This window comes from Mchenga conophoros, linkage group LG14, assembly GCF_057382185.1.
Source record: "Mchenga conophoros isolate Kocher_MC1m ecotype Shallow Benthic linkage group LG14, M_conophoros_male_GT1.1, whole genome shotgun sequence".
Classification (NCBI taxonomy): Eukaryota; Metazoa; Chordata; class Actinopteri; order Cichliformes; family Cichlidae; genus Mchenga; species Mchenga conophoros.
In genome coordinates, this window is record NC_140539.1 from 32942598 (window position 1) to 32960345 (window position 17748).

Here is a 17748-nt window from a genome sequence, read left to right on the forward strand (position 1 = left end):
GTGCATCTGAAGAGAGGAGTATGTGACACCACTGAGTATTAAAGTCTAATAATAAAAACATATGATTCCAGGAATAAAATGAAATGATATAATATAAATGAAAAACCAAAGAGATATATGTATGATGTTAACTCTTATGCAAATTAGATTAGATTCAATTTATTGTCATCATTACAGTGAAATGCTGAATAGCAGAATGCAAAGTAACAGTATAATATCATATGAGAATGTTATGTTATGATTATCTTTGACCGAATCACAGCAGTGCTCATATTAAAAAACAGCATTCCCTCTCATGTGATATTGCTTAATTAACATTAATGATGTGCACTTTAACAACTAGGCTTACAACTATAATATATACAGGGGTGGAAAAGTGACCTGCAGGGCAAACGTTAGCTAACCAGAAGGCAATAACAATGTAAACAAAAAACACCTGCTTAAAAGATGAATACAAATGAGGAATGGTGGGAAAGGTGGGAGTACTGTAATTACCTAACGTTACATTATTATTTTCCATAACAATTTAGCCCCCTCCACAATATTAACTGACGTTAAAACAGTTAACTAGCTATTTATTGATTAGCAATTAGCGAATCATGTAACATTAGCTTAATGCTAAAAATTTAGGTTACTATCACATTCAGACAAATAATTTCATGTAGGCTAACGTTACCTACCTCTGTCTTTTTCTCGTTTCTCCTCCTCTTCTTTTCTCTTTTTTCTTCCCTGGGCACCTGACAGTTTTGGCCGTTTTGACATCTTGTGTTGATTTTTTGATGTGGTGACGTCCAAAAGGAACCATGATACGGGAAGGGAGGGGGCGCACCGTGCGGGGGGGGGGGGGGCGTAATGTTGTAACAAATAATATTTCTATTAAATAAGCTTTACTTTGCATTTTAATTAACGTGGGATTATTTTTTGTATTTAGAAATAATAGTACCAACTTTTCTTTTTTTTTCAACATTTGTGGCACTGGCGTGGCGCCCCCTGATGGACGGCGCCCTTAGCATTTGCCTATACGGCCTATGCCACGGACCGGCCCTGCAGCTGCCAAACCTGCAAGACAAAAGTAATTTTGAGTGACGGCAAAGTGCGTTTTATTTTGAAAGGCTTTGGGAAAAGTGGCATTTTCAATCCGACTGACTTGACGGCGTTGAAGGAGCCAAATGCGCGTGAAAGTTGCCCGCTCCTCCCACCTCCATGAGGCTGATTTGGCTCCAGATATAAACACAGAGTTTCTATCTACGAGCTACGCTTCTCCCCGCTCTCACCTTCCTCACAACCCAGCAGTTCGCTCCAAGAGGCCGAAAAGGAGAGAATTACGCAGGAGGGGACGGTCTTTTCCACATTCAACAGGATGGAGGTAGAAACTATATATATGACTCCGAGCGCAGTCGTTATGCAGCCCGTGCTCTGAAGCCAGATGTTTTTAACATTTAATCTGGTTGTGTGTAGAGACTGTGTGGTTGAAATTAAGGCATTGCATCATAGGAGAGTTTATTTGTGCTCAGTATTATTACTGGGATATTTGTGGGGGAACTGGGACTTGTTTGCGCAATGTTTTAACAAATGTTTGACCAATGGTTCATTATGAGCGTGTCCTATGTCTTTACTAAGATGATCATATAGTGTGGTTTGTGATAGCAATCAGCACGTGATAGCAGCGTGATGTGCTTTTAAACTCAGACTCACTTTTTGGATTTTTCTTTTTGTGTGTGTGTGTGTGTGTGTGTGTGTGTGTGTGTGTGTGTGTGTCTGTTTTTGAAGCATAGAGACTAAAGACACACCAATTTTAACCTATTTGGCTCTGTGTGTTTGAGCCTCCGGCTGATATGCTTCAATAACAGGTTTGTGGTCACAATTTAACAACACAACAGCAGTGTAGAGGAAGGAAACGGAACTCTTAGAACATCTTTCACCAGATGCTGTTTTGCCGCGATGGCAAATTTACAGTTCAAACTGCTATTTTATTAATTTTAAGTCTTCTGTAAGGACTTTTGGGGGTTCCTGCCACTTCTCAGAACCCAAACTTTCCTTTACTCACTTGTGCTGAAGCTAAAAGAAAGAACACGAGCTCTTCTTTATGGTATAGGAAGTCTGTTCAGTCTTCCCCTGCACTGTGTGCTCACAGGTTCCCGGCCTCCTCCCTGCAAAACAAGCTGTTCCCTCAGACATCATTATTAAGTTTTTTTAATCTCATGTGGAAAATAGCAGAAATACCCCTTTTCTCCAACCACAGAAGAAGACGGAGAACAAAACCGATCTCACATTCTTTAGAATTGCTTTCGACTTGTTCACCTTGCGAGTTTATTCGACTTTTTGTGTAGCAAATAGGGACCACCTTCAAATCTTGAAAGATAAGAGCGTTTAACAAACAAGTATTTATGATTTGAAATACTTCCAGTGAAATGAAACTGTTAAAATAAAAAATAATCAAAAACTGAACTTTCATCCTGAAGCAAAGCTTTGATGTGCATTTGATGCATTTTCTGTACCCTCTAAAAAAACCCAGTGTGACTTGATTTGGGAGCCTGTGAACAGCATATAGACCCGGATATTCTGCTATTACCTGTCAGCAGTTTCATGGATCTATTGATGACTGCGCTCATTTGGTCTTTCCGCAATTACCACAATTAGTGAAGTGAAATTTGTCATCCAAGTGTCTTTAGCTTAGTTTTGGATGTCACATGCTAATGGTGGCCAATGTGTGGTTCTAGCATAGTCAAAGAATGGGTCACGGTCACAAATGTTGATTTACGTCACCGCCTTCAAGCCAGCCTAAGGAGAAGATTAACACATGGAAGTTCTTAAACTTTGTGTTTCCCTTCTAGGAACTCTAACTGTGTGTTTGTGTGTATGTGCACAAACACCTGAAAATTAGTACTGTATATGCATGTGTGGTGGTTTTCCTCTCATGGAAAAACATCCCCACAGCTGGAGTACTGAGTATTTGAGATCGCATTGCCAACCATATGGCATGCACATTTATTATGTAATCCTAAGTAAAGAGACCAATAACACAGAAACTCAGTCTGTACCAGCCAGACATTTGCTAATGAGTTAGTTTTTCCACTTTTGCATTACAACAACATGTCTTTTTAAATGGTGCTCGCAGCGCTGCAGTCACTGGTACATGTAGTCCATTGTCAAAGGTTGTATACTACAACTACAGACGAAAAGAGTAAAAAAAGAAAGAAAATAAACATGTATATTCCCGATCACCATTAAACTTGGTGACTTTTTTACTTTCACATGCACCTGTGGCTTTATTTAAATTCAGTTTTATTTAACTCGAAATCACAACAACAGTCGCCTCAAGGTGGTTAATGCTGCAAGGTAAAAATGGTACAACGATGCAGAACAAACCCCAACAATTAGACGACTGCCTAAGAGCAAGCACTTGGTGACTGGGAGAAGGAAAAACTCCTTTTTAACAGGAAGAAACTTCTGGCATTATTTATCTAAGCTCATGCTAATTTGCAAACAAAGGTAACAAAGGTTGTTACTCCAAGAATGTGTTGGAAAAATACTTCAGTGGATAGGTAGGAATAAAACTGGGACATGTACTGCTGACATTTCAGCTCAAAAATGGTTGGCAAAAAATAAATGTACTCATGCCTGTGGTAATATACCCTCGGTTTTTATCTGAAAACGGTTTATCTCAAAGATATCACCGTGAAACTTTTCGAGTTAATTACTTTCTCATTTAAAAATGCAAATGAGGTACTATCTCACTAAACATACGCTACACTCATTTGCATAAATGTTAGACAATGTGTGGTAAAATAAACCCATATATGTGTGATTTGGACAGTGTTTTTTTTTTTATTTTTTAATTCCTGTTGATGGGCCTTGCCTTGTTTTCCTAACCAGTGCTAATGTGCCATGTTTCAGTACACCGAATGAATGGTCCACTCTGTAGCAAACATAAAACAGACACCTAACTGACCGTGAAACTCAGTGGAATGCAAAACACTAAGATCAAGGAAAGTGGAAGACACTGTGGCCTATCCTCTGAGTCACGGAGTCGTTATGGCTATATCTCCGTTTAAAGCACACACAGTGGGGTGTCTGTTCAATGTTTTGTGACTTTTACAGTTAATAAAATTCACTTATGTTTCCAAAACAGTTTTGAGCATTGTTGGGATGAGTTGGGTGACATTTGGACAAACAGCCAGCATCTTGTAGTTAACTTATGCTTTCTATAGGCTAATTACTTATTACTTATTTTAACTTTATTTTTGTTATACAAAAGCTTTGACTTCCAAAAGGATGTAATCGCAAAATAATTTCATGCAGAATCTTATTGCTCTTTGCAGTTTTTCTTGATTATTTCACAATGCATGCAGTTTCCCTGGGGATAACAGTAACAGGGTGAAAATAAACACTTTTTTGGGGGGCCTAACTTAACTGTTGTTGACATGAGAGTTGGACTATGCTCATTACAAAAAAGTAACTTGCACTCCTTAAAAATGCTTAGATTCTCTGATAATGTTTGCAGTGCATGTTCCCAGATGAAGATGCAGATGCACTGTATGAATGAGTGCAATGATTATTGTCTGGAGAGGGAGACGAAGATTATTGTCTGCAGACAATAATCATCCTCCTTAGTATGACAATAATCATACTAGGAGTCGGTGGCGGTTCATTCAGCAAGAAGTGAGCTGCAACAATAAAAGATGAGATGATCTAAAAAATGGAGTTGGAGGGGAAAAAATCAGAACTGGGTAAATTTATAATATTTTTCACGCCTGAGGGATGCACACAATGTGTTTGGTTGACAAATGGGCTTGATTCTGCAGCTGGCTGAAGCAGTTTAATTGTTCCCATCAGATGTGAAATTGCCCAAGTTTAATTCAAAGTAAGGCATTTTATGTCTCCTTGTGTTGCATATGTCTACTCTCTGCTTTGCTGCTTGAAGTTACTTCTCCACGTCGACCCTCATTATAGCACCTCGAGTCATAGGAGGCTATTTGCACCTTTACGACCGATCAAATGATTCATTAAGCCCCATAATCCTCTAAATGCTTTTGCTGCGTTTTACTGCAACACTTTTGTTCTTTTCCTAAACAATGTTGTTATTTGCAGCCCACACAGACCAAAAGGTTCTGCTATCAGGACGAGACTTCGTCAGAGCTAACAGTTCAAAGCAATGCGTGAAGCAGAGAGATACTGTGTGTGGGGTGGGAACTACAGAAGAGATAACGCAGAGGACACTGATATGTAGAAGCAAAACACGCATGTTGTTTGCCCTTAAAAATTACACCATGAACGCATGCATGTACACCATGAAGAAATCATTGTAATTTGAATGCTGGCAACACAACTTCTGGCCCAGCTTTGTTATTGCAGGCAAGTTCTTGAGATCTTCATCTTGACAGAGCTGACAGGGTACAAGTTATTGCAGTCAAAGCCATTTAAGTTTGTAAAGGCCGGGGGGGCTGTTTGTGCTGTCTTAGACATCTGCAGCTTCTCAAACATGCTGACTTTTCAGCGCAAAGTCTAAAAAATGTGAGGTACGTGCAGAAGGATTTTGAGAACAGTGAGCCAAACAGAGGAAGTGGAAACTACAAAAACACTATCATCATGAGTTTATACATTTCTTACAAATCTCCCTGCAGAACAGTTAACCCCTGCTACCTGCACCTCTTCAACCACCCTCTTCTAAATGTGGCATTTAGCCATGCTCTTGATTTCCTTTTTTGGCAGAAAGTAGTGCAAATGCAATAAATGCTGCAAGATGCACATAGTTTGCAATTGCCCTTTTTCCCACATCAACTTTTGCATTTTTCTTAAAAAGGAAAATCTTGCAACCTCTTTAAGATGTTGAATATTTATGATTTCATCATTGTTGCTTTATTATTGAATGTACTGTGTGAAAGGTATTGAGATTTTTAGGTTGTTGTAGCTTGGAAGACACGTGCATCCTGTGGGTTTGGGCATGTACAGTCATGTGAAAAAGAGTTTTCATAGCACTTCATGCAGTCTTGTAAAAATCTATGTAGGCCCAACAATTCAATATCTTTTTTCTGCTGTGGCAAAAATTCAAAGAAATTGTTTTCTGTATGACTTTATCAGTCTCTCGCATCGCTGTGGAGGAATTTCGGCCCACTTTTCTTTACAATGTTCTTTGAGTTTTGTGGGCATTCGTTTATGCACAGCTCTTAACATCACACCAGCATGTTTCTGTCAGGCTGATGTTTGGCCATTTCATTACAGATTTTCTGGGAAGTTTGAAATGATCGTCCTGTTGAATGACCCAGATTCGGTCAACCTTTAGCTGTGTGACATATAGCCTCACATGTGACTCAAGAATACTGCGGTGTACATAGGAGCTGCTGTACGAGTCAATGACAGCAAGATGTTATCTGGCTGCAAAACAAGACCAAATCATCAAAAGTCTTGTGGTTTGTTCAGTTAAACTTAGCAAACCTAAACTGTGCCACCATGTTCTTTTTAGAGACTTTCTACTGCCAGTAAAATTATGATTCAGTTTAAACGTTGTAGCAGGCTGATGTTGGGCTAACCTGTCCACATATACTGTTTGGAAACCTAATCAAATTTTTATAAATTTGTGTAGAACACAGGTGACATGTAGATACTACTCGGGTCTCTGTGGTTGTGGTAGTAGGGTAAAGTCAAACTGTAAGGTTTTCAGTTGAAACACAAATGACATCCTGCTGTACAGGGTGGTTGTTTGTTGCACAATCTCCGGTCTGAAAGCCTTAAGTTTGCTTGAAATGATCTAGAAACGCATGCAGTTCAACTCTCATTAGCAGAATATTGTGGTGCCAGGAATGGAGTTAAGAAAATGTTGGGAAGAGGAAGTGGTAGAGTAGTGGAAAAGTGGGAGGATAGATTGAATTCCCAACAGAAAGAAATCATGGGGAAAAAATAATGTTTTATTCACAAGCAGCATATATAATGTCACTGTCTACATCCAGTTTCATACTTATGTGCCACTTCAAATCCCTTTACTCCATCACTACACTATTCAGGCTATTGCCAAAATATGATCGCTATGCCTGAACAGATCCCAGATCCTCTGGCACACTGCAGGTACCATGTAATTAAAGTGACTTCACTGAATGATGTCATCCCGTGACTGTCTGTGTTCTTTAGTCCACAATGTCAACCATCTGATTCACTATGCTGATGGCTTGTCATTGTGCTGTTTGGATCAGAGTGAATGAGAATACCAGAGCCCTGTGAGACTCACTAAAGTTTTCCTGAATAAGTTCAAATGTTTGGGAGCTGTAATCTCTACCATGAGCTGTTCACATATTCTGGTAGCTTTTGTTTCTCAGATTCTTGTTAAACAGTGCATTCCCACATTAACAATTTCTTAATCAAATCGCAGTTAAAGTCACTTGGGATATTGATATTGTTGGTGCATTTATCACATTTGAGAAAAATGTGTTCTGGCCTTCTGGGTATTCTTGGGAAAAATAACTTTATCTGCAGCTTTCTGTTCTCGGGTCATTTGGATTTGTTTTCCTTTTCTCTGGATGCTTATTTAATATTTGTCTCCTCAGTCGACAGTGTTAGGCTGTGTCTGCAGTACCTCCCATTTCCCCGGAGGCTGCAGCAACAAGTGAATGAGTTTGTCCATTTACCTCATCCCTCTGATTCAGGACCTTTTATAACACTAGCACACGTAAGTGAAAACACACAACGGTGGTGCCAGTAATGGGCAGTGGAAAACTGACATATTCAGATGAGGTCTGGTCCAAAAACACATCATGTTTTCCTGGAAATGCAGCTAGCAAGAAAGTGCCTGTCTGTTCTCTCGCCACTTAACATGTGTAGGCAGAAGGGAGCTGCTAACTGTGGTGGTTTTCCCCCTGGCAGAACACGCTGACTTGTGAAAAGTCTGCAGACTCAAACTGAAGCCATTAGGCTTGGTGAACCTATGGAACAAAGTCTTGCTGAACAGCTGTGTGCTGTATTTATCTTCACTTTCACCGATCCACACCCTGAGGCTCGCCAGTTAGACATTATTAGGATTGAGAGTTAAAAGATCCTGCGCCAGACAGCACCTTTATCAGCTCCTTTATGTACATGGCTTCTTGCTCTCAGACAATTGCACAAGCAGATATGTTTAAGATTTACGCAGACTAACATCATGTGCTTCTTCTCTCCTGCCTCTGGAAATGGGAATCACAGGAACGGACAATAACTGGTTTTGTGTGATCTGTGGTCTCTCTGTTCTCCTTCTGCTAGTCATACAGTAAACCTCGTGTCTCCATCCACAGCCTAAAAATTAAGGCACTGGTTAGCAATAACCTTTGTGTCTCTAAGCACAGCCCACAGAGAAAATGTGGAATTCGTAGATAATTTTCTTAGCAATTTCAAAATATCTTTTTAGCGCAGTATATTGATTTTAAAGAAATTGTAGCACCTTAATTTCTCAGTTAGTTATTTAAAGACACTGTTAAACCTCATAGGTAACCATAGAAACGTCTTCCTGATGGCAAACGGGAGTCTCCAGTTTTGGTCCCACTGTTAGTACAATTTTACTTTTTCTAATTTTCTCACTTTATCTATTGATTACTCTAGTAGATAATATCCACATTTTTCCTAAATCTCTTCAGATGCATTCGTGTTTGACCCCAACCCTGTGACCACCCAGCAGAAGTGATATTTGACTGTTTGCCGTGCTCTTTGTATATCAGGGTGCCCCAACATCACACACTCAGATAAATGAGGATTTAAAGTATTTGATGTGACTGCATCAAATATTTCCGTTCTCACGGGCAGTGTTAACTTGGCAGCAAATTTTGATTTAGTTATAATCATAATTTAGTATCTAAATTCCTTTTTTTTTTTTTTTTTTTTTCCCCCCCCCATTTACTCTAGTTTTAGTTGACTAAATATCGTAACATTATTGTAGACTGGCTAAAACGAAGTGTTACAAAAGTTACAAAGCGTCTTATTTTCCTTAAATCAAAAGTGTAATGCGTCTACTCTTATTATCATCCCATGTGTTGACATTTTATCACGTATTCATGAGAAACAGGGAGCATGGGAGCTTGCCTCCTCCCGCTCCATTTGTCGGCGGCAGATCAAATTCATGTCTAACCTTACGGCACAAGGAGAGTACTTCTGGGTCACTTCCAAACTCGTCCCGCCTTTCTACACAAATTGATGAACTCTGATTGGATTTTGTCTGACCAGAACATTTTCATCTTGTTTTTATATGTCTACGCAAGTGTGAATACATTTTATCATAGTTTTTGTCCTTGTGCATTAGTTTTTATTTAGTTATCGTCAGGGGGAAAAAAGCTTGTTGATAAAAACTATGACTAAAAGAATTAATCAACGAAATTAACACGGCTCATCCATTAAGTACTGTCCCAGCATGACTAAAATGGTGACGTTACATCTCAGGTCAAAACTGGTCACCATATGACCACAAAGACTCAGTTTTATTGATATAGCGCACATTATATTATAAGGTAAATATCCTACAATAATAGAATTCAATGAATGGATTTTGTTTCCAAGTATTATACAGGTTCACTCTGACAAAACCAGACAAATTGAACCTTTTTTTATTTTTTTTATTTTTTATTTTTTTATTAAACAAACCAAATCTTAGTGAATCCTCTTACATGGTGTTCTCCGGAAGTATTACAGCAGCCATGATGTTTATCTAAAATCTATTTAAATTGTTACATGGTAAATATGTTACACTGTCATAGATATCCTCTCCTTACAAAGCTGTGGTGTGAGCAGTACATTGTCTACTCAGTGGCTATAGTTCCTGATGTTCTCACTGTCCACTCGATCGATGACCCCCCCCCCCCCCCCCCCCCTACTTGATACAGGGGGGGGAACGAAACCTTCTTTGGATAGAAAGCCAAACAAAGACATCTAGACAATGTTTGAGAAGTATATTTCATCAGTGGCTTTCCTTCACACCTTTCAATTTCATATTGTTTTACAAACTCGACTAGATGTCAAAAAGACTGCAAAGCTGGTGGTTGTTCAGTGTGGAGATATTTGCTGGGGTGGGGGCTATAGTGCATATGTCTGCTTATATTATTGCGGTCAATCATTTACTTAAAGACGATACACTTTACCTCTGATCCATTAAACGCCAGTCTTACTGAAAGCATCAAAATGCAGCTATTGAATGGTAAGAACACTTTTAATTTGTGCAAAAGCGAACCTAAATGAGCTATTTCCAGGAAGCTTTCTTGGATTTAAGCTGGGCCTGGTTTTGTGTGTGTCACACATGGGGCAATCGTGGCTCAAGAGTTGGCAGTTTGTCTTGTAATTGGAGGTTGCCGGTTCGAGCCCCGGCTCCGACAGTCTCGGTCATTGTGTCCTTGGGCAAGAAACTTCACCTGTTGCCTACTGGTGGTGGTCAGAGGGCCTGGTGGTGGTCAGAGGGCCCAGTGGCGTCAGTGTCTGGCAGGCTCGCCTCTGTCAGTGCGCCCCAGGGTGGCTGTGGCTACAATGTAGCTTGCCGTCACCAGTGTGTGAATGAGTGGATGACTGGATGTGTAAAGCGCTTTGGGGTCCTTAGGGACTAGTAAAGCGCTATACAAATACAGGCCATTTACCATTTTAGAAGACATTTCCTTTTTTAGATATGTTCAATTGCCCTGTATGCTAGATTATGGTATGTTTCAGATGTGGTCTAGCATGTCCAGGGACACACTCTCTTAGGAGCCGGGGGGTTACAGAGTAGAGCTGTGATCCAGGAAGCCTACACAGCTCTGGTGCTTTTTCCCAGGCCTAGAGCCCCAGAAATAGTTTGCCCTGCTCATAGTGAAACATAGTTTCCCACTCTTCCACTGAGCTTGGGGTCCCACCAAAGTTAAGCATGTGTAGTAGTGATAACCCACCAGAAGCCTTTTTGTCATCTTGGTGACACAGTTGATGAAGCTATATGTGTTCATGAGCTGAGAGGAAAAAGATTTTTGTCACTGGCGTTGTTAAGATGCACTTCATTTTTCATAAGAGTGCTGACTTTGTATCTGTAAAATGTTGTGAAACTCAAAGCTGATGAGAAACCTAATAAAACCACTGTTTTTACGTCCACAGACAGTATGTCGCATGGTCTTGGGTGTTACCTCAATATATGCAAGACTGTAGTTTTAAAGTAACTGCTGATGTGTTGATAATACACGTCTTGGATATTTTTACATTATGCATGAACAGAATTACATTTATCATCTTATATAAATGCGTATTAAGTGTCATTAAATTCGGGAGTTTTTATGGAGCGTGACATTTAGGGCAGGGATAGCTCAGTAGGTAGAGTGGTTGCCCCATGATCGGAAGGTCGGGGGTTCGATTCCCCTTAACAGCTACCCTGAGGTACCCCTGAGCAAGGTACCGTCCCTACACACTGCTCCCCGGGCGCCCAATGGCTGCCCACTGCTTCACTGAGTGAATGGGTTAAATGCAGAGAGCAATTTCCCCACGGGGCTCAATAAAGTACAATAATGTACACACTTTCTTCTTCTTATTTTCGTTCCACATGAAGAAGCTCATTAAAGATAAGGGCTTACATAAAAGAAGGATGAAAGAATAATAATGCACCTCCAATTAGTTCTTATGAAGCTGTGCAGATGTTAAATAACTAACACTCCTAGACCCTCTTGACATTTACATATATCAATTTTACTTTTACTTGCTTCTCCATATTTTAATAATTTGTAGTATTTTTTCCTGCACATAAGCAGTTTCAATTTTCCAACTGCAATCATGACTTTCTTCACCTAAAACATCAGCGCATAGATATACAAAACAAAGAGTTCCACTTCCTGTCCCCTGCACGTGTTTTGACTTTGTTCTCAAGGAGGCATTTGTTTTTGAAGGACAGGAAATAGTTAAACAATTAGAGGTTACAAAATAATGGCATGACGAGTGGGTGGTCACTTGTAATTATTATTTATCGTGAATGACAAAAGAGATTTCAGGAAAAGGGCTGGCTCTGGATTAGAATGCAGAGAAATGTTACGAGAGGCACTGCGAGGCTCGCTGGTGCCATTACGTATTTGGGTGGAGGGAGCAAGGTGGTGAGGTCATGCTGAGAACAAGGGGGGGGAAGGAAAATAAGGCGTGTGATTAAAATGTGGAATGTGTCTATCTATGAAGCCTGGGAGATCCATGTTTTCATGGGCCACAGTTCAAAATGTGCAAGGCGGGTGAACTGCGAGTGCACACCCAGGAAACGTGACTGGAATCGCAGATGTGAGGAGAGGCACGAGCTTTTTAGTGGTCAATAAAAGTATGATGGTAATGAGATGTAATATGAAAGCCACAAAGAGACAAGGAGGGGTCCCACAAGCAGTGAATATAATGCAAACCATTAAAAGGCTGCATCATGCACTGGAATTTGCACAGTCCTGGCATAACTTCGACTGCCAACTTATGCAAACAAATAGCTCAGCTAATGCACGGTTCCAATACTTGGTATAACATGCACCTAGACCCTGGGAAAAAAACTAGTACTGATGTTGTTTTTCTCAATTTAGATTTAGGTCTGACACAGTCAGCAAACTTATTACTTAAGCAACGGTAGAGTGGAGTTACTGGCCATCAAAGCAAAGTGCGGAGGAGGGATGTTTAGCAATCAGCTTGGGAATAGTGGGAGAGACTGAAAGTAAAGCAGCCAAGAAGTGATAACAGTTTGAAGCAGAGGACAGGTCCCTCCTGTCACAGGCTGCAGCGTGATGTGGAACAGCTGCAGAGACCGAGCGAAAGGGGGGGGGGGGCTCACTTCCTGTGCTTTCTAGATGAGATCCTCTAAGGACCTGACTAAACCGGCACGCTGATGGAGTCTTGTTAAGAAGAAGGAAGCGAAAAACTTCTTTTTTTTTTCTTTTTTTTTTTTTTTTATTTAATCTTAGAACATGATTTGTGTTCTGCTGCCTTCTGCACATGCCATGTTTATTAAAATGGATGATGTTTTAGCTCTGTTTGTTCAGCAAGTTACACCCCTTTGTTACAACATTCAGCTTAGACAAGTAGGGGGGGGGGTGTAATTAAAAGTGCCTTTCAGTTCCACAGTTTGGTTTCCATGACAAAGTCTTGATGCACTATTATGTTTAAGGTTTTGATTTTTTCATGTTATAGTATATACACACTATATAGAAATATTGCTTAATATTATCATATTATTCACTGTTCTTGTGTCACGATTGTGGAATTGTCATTAACCTTTGAAGTCTGTGTGTGAAATACTAAAACTAATTATTTTTTTTTTCAGTATATTTAAGTTTTCATACAGTATTTTTCACTTTTTCTCCTTTTTTCTTTCTTTCAGAAGAATTCTCCATCCAAGCCGTCGGTGGCTGAGCTGGCCGGAAAGTTCAAAGGTCATATTCTTCCAATACCCAACTCAAATGGCGAGGTAATGCATTTTATTTGTCCTGTATAACAAAACAAAAGTCTACAAACATGTATGTCCGTGCAGAACATTATTCAAATATATGTGCTTTCTTAAAGGAAGCAGTTAGTGAATCATTGCTCGTTCTCTTCCCTTAAATTTGTAGCCTCGAAGACGACCTCCGTGTTCCCTGAAGTTGCGAAATCAAACGGATGATAACGACGAGTCAGATGTGAGTCACCGCGTTCGTTCATTGACCCGCGTGTTACGTTTGGCTTCTTGAAAGTCCCCAGAAGACAGACTTGGATTTGTTTACTGTGCATGTTCATTGCAGCCTCACAGTTTCAACATAGTGGGTAGTGTAATGTTGATAAATGTGGTATTTTATTATTTGTGTTTTTGGTTTTCTTCTTCTGCCTCAATCATTGGGAAAGGCTTGTTGTTTTTCCTCCCAGTAAAATGACAACATGCCAAACAAACTACGCAAATCTATCATTGAGTTATGGGCCAATAAAAAGCACAACAGAAATGTTACATAAGCATAAAAAACAATAAAAATGTATATTTTGTTAGTAACAAAACTGAAATATGTTTAAATGTATATAACAATTCTTAGCATCTGGTAGGACATATGCCTTAATGGGCTACTTTATAAGAAAAAGTGCCTTAAAGCACAATCAACCAATGCTCTTAGTAAATATTAACTTTTGATAAATATTAGCTTTTAGCAAATATTAGTTGTGAATCCACTGTATGTTTGTCTTTCATTAACTGTGTTCTCTGGCAGAAATCTGCTGTTCCACCAAATCCCATTAAAGTCAAGCTGAAGAACTCTGCCGTCATTGAGAAACTGCAGGTTGGTGCAACACATGGTTCATTGGTGAAGGAGGGGGGAAAAAAGCTGCAAAGCTCACTAATGATGGGTTATTGCAGTGAGTATTCAGGAGTCTGTTTTTTAAAGCATTACTGCCACCCGCTGTTCTGTTTTCACTGGTGCCTGAGCCGCTCACATGCAGGGAGGTAAAAGGGGAGAGGCTTGTGCCTTATGCAGCAATCTGCACAGATTAATGAGCTAATTGGATCACAGACTACAGAGGTTCTGGCGAGGCTTTAACTTGCTACTTGAGTTCCTTTGGTTTGCAATTTCACACGGTGGGCAGCCATGGGACAAAAGGGCTGCCGATTCTCCCTCTTTCTTTTCTCTCCGGTGCAGGTAGGACATCAGTTGGCGGGGTTAATTTGTCGGCTATTTGTAGCACTTTGATTTTTCAAGGACAGACTTATAGCAGTGACATTTTAAAACCGGAATGTTGTAGTTGTACGCAGAGCAATATCAAGTAGGTAGGCCTGTAAAGTAATGAGTTAAATTCAGTTTTCAAAGAACGATGCTCACGTTGTGACTGGAAATATTATTTACACATGTTCAAAGAAATGCTAGAGTTTAGTTTCTGCTTCACCTAATCTCCTTATAAAGCAAGTTCTGTGTTTCAGTAAACTGTTATTCTGGTATGTTTATAAGTTATTGAAGTTTAAAATTCATGGACGAATTTTAGTATCTTGGCTTCAGGATCTTCCCTCCTGCCCTTCAGGCCAACCTCGCTCTGTCACCCACTGCTCTGCTGCCTTCACCAAAGACTCCAGAGGTGAAACTGCCACAGGCACCGCTGTCCCCCACCATGCCCTGCAGCCGCCTGAGCCCTCTGACTCCCACCCTGCAACCCTCGCATCAATCCAGTGAAGAGGAGGAACCCATCAGCTTCGACAGCCCTCCTGAAGGGACCCCATTGCCAAGCATCAACAAGGTGCTGTGTGCTTCCTCCTTATAGTATAGTTAGGCTACTTTTATCTTATTACTTTGAACTTTCAGAAGGCCAAAATGCACCTTACATGACACCTTTAACTTTCTTTTATGTTTCGTGGTGAATTTTGTGTGACTTTTGTCACAAAATGACCAACATGAGTTGCTGTCACATTGAAGCCCCGTGTTTCTCACGCTAATTGCCGAATAAGCTGTGATACCACAGCCAGGTACATTTCCCCCCCATCCCTACTGACGTGCTTCTCAGTGGGGGTTCTGCAACGTCTGTTTAAACAGGCCGGCCTTGGATAAGCTCAAGCAAGATGCTCCTGTAGTTCATGTGTGCTCCTGCTGGGTGGATTGAGGATGTAATCCCCTTAGCCTAGTTAGAGTCCCTGGGTGTCATTTGTTTGGTGCTGTCACGCATATGCTGATTAAACCTAAACAGTTACTTGCATCATTTAAAGCTGAAAACCTGCACACTCTTACAGATGTAAAATTAATCCTTTTGCTTATTTTTTCCACACAGACCCGCGCACGACTGTCATTTAAAAGGCGACTGCCCACAAGACAGCACAGGAGATCAGCTGGAGAGGAGGCGGAAGGCTTCGGGAGTGGACTGTCCCCATGTGAACTGTGCAGCCCAAAAGAAAATGGGGTCAAGAACCAGGTTTTGGACAGCCCATCAGAGGAAGCTGAATGTAGTCTTAAAGAAGCTGAAAACAAGGAAGGGGACTGTGAAACTGCAAACGCTGAAATGACAAAAAGCGACCACGACAACAGGGAAGACATGGAGCATGAAGCAGAACAAGACCGAAGCTCTGATGCTTCGAAGGAGGAACAGCAGGCTTCAGAGCCTGCCGAGCAGAAAGAAGGTGACATTAGGGCAGAAGAAAGGCAGGGAGAGACACCTCAGGAGGCAGATGAAGGAGGGAAGTGAGAGGGTGTGAATGTTTACATGAAAAATACCAAATATATGAATAAGTTATTCAGTGCTTTTCTGAGAAACTGTTAGAGAAATACTCCTCCTTAAGAGTTATTTTATTCAGGTTTTATCTCTTTATATCAGCTCTTAAGTCCCTCTGTCGCCTACTACTGGCTGATAAGTTAAAAAACAAAACAAAACACTGGAGAGTCATGAGAAGCAGCTGCTTGTGCACATGGAAATGAGTATGGCAGTTAATGCTGTATTCCCTGAGCACAGGAAACATCCATCATGTCGTACCAAGTCTGTAAGACTCCTGTTTTATAATTTTCTTTTTTAATGCAAATGTTTCTTTGTCGAAATGTCAAGAGTGCACTTCCATATCAGGAGTACCTGACACATCCACAGAAGTGTTTAAAGCTACCACGTTGTGGGTTGGTAAGAGGCAAAAATGTATTAGATAGTTCATATATATGTAAGCAGATATATAAATGCTTTGACGTCATACCAAAGTACTTTAAGCAAAGTATGTAATTTTAACTTAGTTGTTTTGTTATTAATGTATGTTGATCTATGCTTGTCTTTTTATTTTGTATACTTCAAAATATAGAAATCACAGTGCTACTGTGAAATCATGCACAGAAATGTTAAGAAAATAAACTGCTTTTTTCTTACATAACGAATACCTTTATGTTTTGTTTTTTCTTTTCCTTTTGTTGGATCGTCATGTATCAGTGAATATACCACATCCAAAGAAAACTGTTTTCCAAGGAATACAGGAGGGTCTTGAGGAGTTTTTAGCCAAAAAGTCAGAGTTTATATTAAGACACTGTCATTAATAAAGGGAAACTGTACTTTGACCAAATGCAGAATTGCCCCTATATAGCGCTCTTACAATTTCTATTTAGAATTCATGTCAGTAATGTTAATGTGTGTAAACTGTTGACTAATAGTGTCATTGCACCAATTAACATGAGACAAACTGCTTCTTGGCGATTAGCATTAGTCCGTGAAGTTAATGTAATTTTCTGCATTGGCTTTCTCTATTTTCAGCTTGAACAAAGCTCAGAATAAATGGAAAACAAAAGCCAGAGGATACTCCTTTAAGCATTAACAAATACCAAGAATGTCATCTGACATGTCTAAAAAAAAAAAAAAAAAAAAAAAAAGCTCCTTTATTGACACAAAAGGCGTGACTTATACTCACCGGACACTTTCACTTAGATTAGGTGCATCTTATTATCTTCTTATCTTATTATTTTAGCTTTGTGTCATGGTGTAACTCTGAATACTTTGGTTGTGAGGGGTGGAGTGGCCTTGATATGGCCTGCACCTCACTGGATATTTTTATCTTTGGACCAAAAGACAGCTTATCTGGCACAAACAACCATGCCGCGTTCAAAGTCACTTTAAATCATATTTCTTCCCTATTCTCATGCTCAGCTTAATCTTCAGCATGTGCCTTGTCCATGTCTAACAATACTGAGTTGCTAACAAGTGTACATAAGAATGCGTATGTCGGCCTCTGGTGGTAATCCGGAAGAGGTTACAGTAATTCCTAAACCTGTTTCAGCAGTGGAATAAAACTTATCTTCAATGTGTAAATATCTCGTTTATTTGTATCGACCGTTTTTGAAGTCGTTGTTCAATTCAAATCACAATAATAGAAACAAC

General features: G+C 40.0%; 1 protein-coding gene across 2 annotated transcripts; it reads left to right on the forward strand.

Annotated features, from left to right (window-relative positions):
* Window positions 1–1205: 1205 nt before the first annotated feature.
* On the forward strand, window positions 1206–16757 carry LOC146560146 (capZ-interacting protein). 2 transcript variants are annotated; one of them, XM_085244020.1, is made up of 6 exons: window positions 1206–1366; window positions 13292–13375; window positions 13518–13583; window positions 14139–14207; window positions 14941–15153; window positions 15679–16757. In XM_085244020.1, the coding sequence occupies exons 1-6, from the start codon at window positions 1361–1363 to the stop codon at window positions 16087–16089; spliced, it is 849 nt and encodes a 282-aa protein (XP_085100146.1). In that variant the 5' UTR covers window positions 1206–1360; the 3' UTR covers window positions 16090–16757. The 2 variants fall into 2 exon arrangements, with proteins under 2 accessions (XP_085100146.1, XP_085100145.1); XM_085244019.1 differs by having other exon boundaries at window positions 1208–1366; window positions 13289–13375.
* The last annotated feature ends 991 nt before the right edge of the window (window positions 16758–17748 follow it).

Bases quoted from the DNA above. Each gene is read 5' to 3' on its own strand.
- LOC146560146 (XM_085244019.1), top strand. The intron at 13,376-13,517 runs GTAATGCATTTT...TTAAATTTGTAG, and splicing joins TACCCAACTCAAATGGCGAG to CCTCGAAGACGACCTCCGTG. The intron at 15,154-15,678 runs GTGCTGTGTGCT...TTTTCCACACAG, and splicing joins CATTGCCAAGCATCAACAAG to ACCCGCGCACGACTGTCATT.